We start from the raw sequence: 520 nt of genomic DNA, 5'->3' as shown, positions 1-520 counted from the left end.
CCCTGCGGCTTCCGCCGCGCCGCCTGCTGCAGGCGCCGGCGCGGCGCCTGCTGCTGCTGCGCCTGCTGCTGCGCCTACTGCTGCTGCTGCTGCTGCAGGCGCTGCTGCTGCTGCTTTTCTTGCGCCCTTGTCTGCAACCGGACTTGCCGGAAGAGACACATCTGCTGCCTCCAACTCCTCAGCGGGCTCCTGGTCCCTGTCGAGGGCCTCCGAGGGGCCCCCCGGGGGCCCCTGGGGGCCCCCCTGGGGGGACTCCTGCGCGGGGGCCCCCTGGGGGGCCCCTGGGGGCCCATCGGGGGGGCCCCCCTCCTCTTGGGGAGGGGCTGGGGGCCCCGGGGTCAAACAAGTTACTAGCCGCCCCCAGAAGCCCCCTGGGTCTTCAAAGCTTTGCTGCACAATGCGAGAAAGAGTTGCTGAGAGGCTTTCGCTTGCTGCTGCTGGTGGCGCTGCTGCTGCTGCTGCTGCTGCTGCTGGGGCCGGCGCTGCTGCTGCTGCTGGCGGCGGCGCTGCTGCTGCCTTC

General features: G+C 71.9%; 1 protein-coding gene across 1 annotated transcript in view; it reads right to left on the bottom strand.

Annotated features, from left to right (window-relative positions):
- Positions 1-520, bottom strand: part of ETH_00036305 (uncharacterized protein) — a gene marked incomplete at both ends in the record, with an annotated part of 1,392 nt that overhangs the window by 192 nt on the left and 680 nt on the right. Inside the window, one exon of the mRNA XM_013374766.1 lies at positions 3-520. Within this exon, the coding sequence (XP_013230220.1) occupies positions 3-520 (518 nt within the window). The remainder of the gene's footprint in view (positions 1-2) is intronic.

Source organism: Eimeria tenella, genomic scaffold, assembly GCF_000499545.2.
Source record: "Eimeria tenella Houghton genomic scaffold, Eth_scaff2281, whole genome shotgun sequence".
Lineage (NCBI taxonomy): Eukaryota > Apicomplexa > Conoidasida > Eucoccidiorida > Eimeriidae > Eimeria > Eimeria tenella.
The sequence above is the reverse complement of the archived record's forward strand: the minus strand, read 5'-3'. Positions and strand labels throughout refer to the sequence as shown.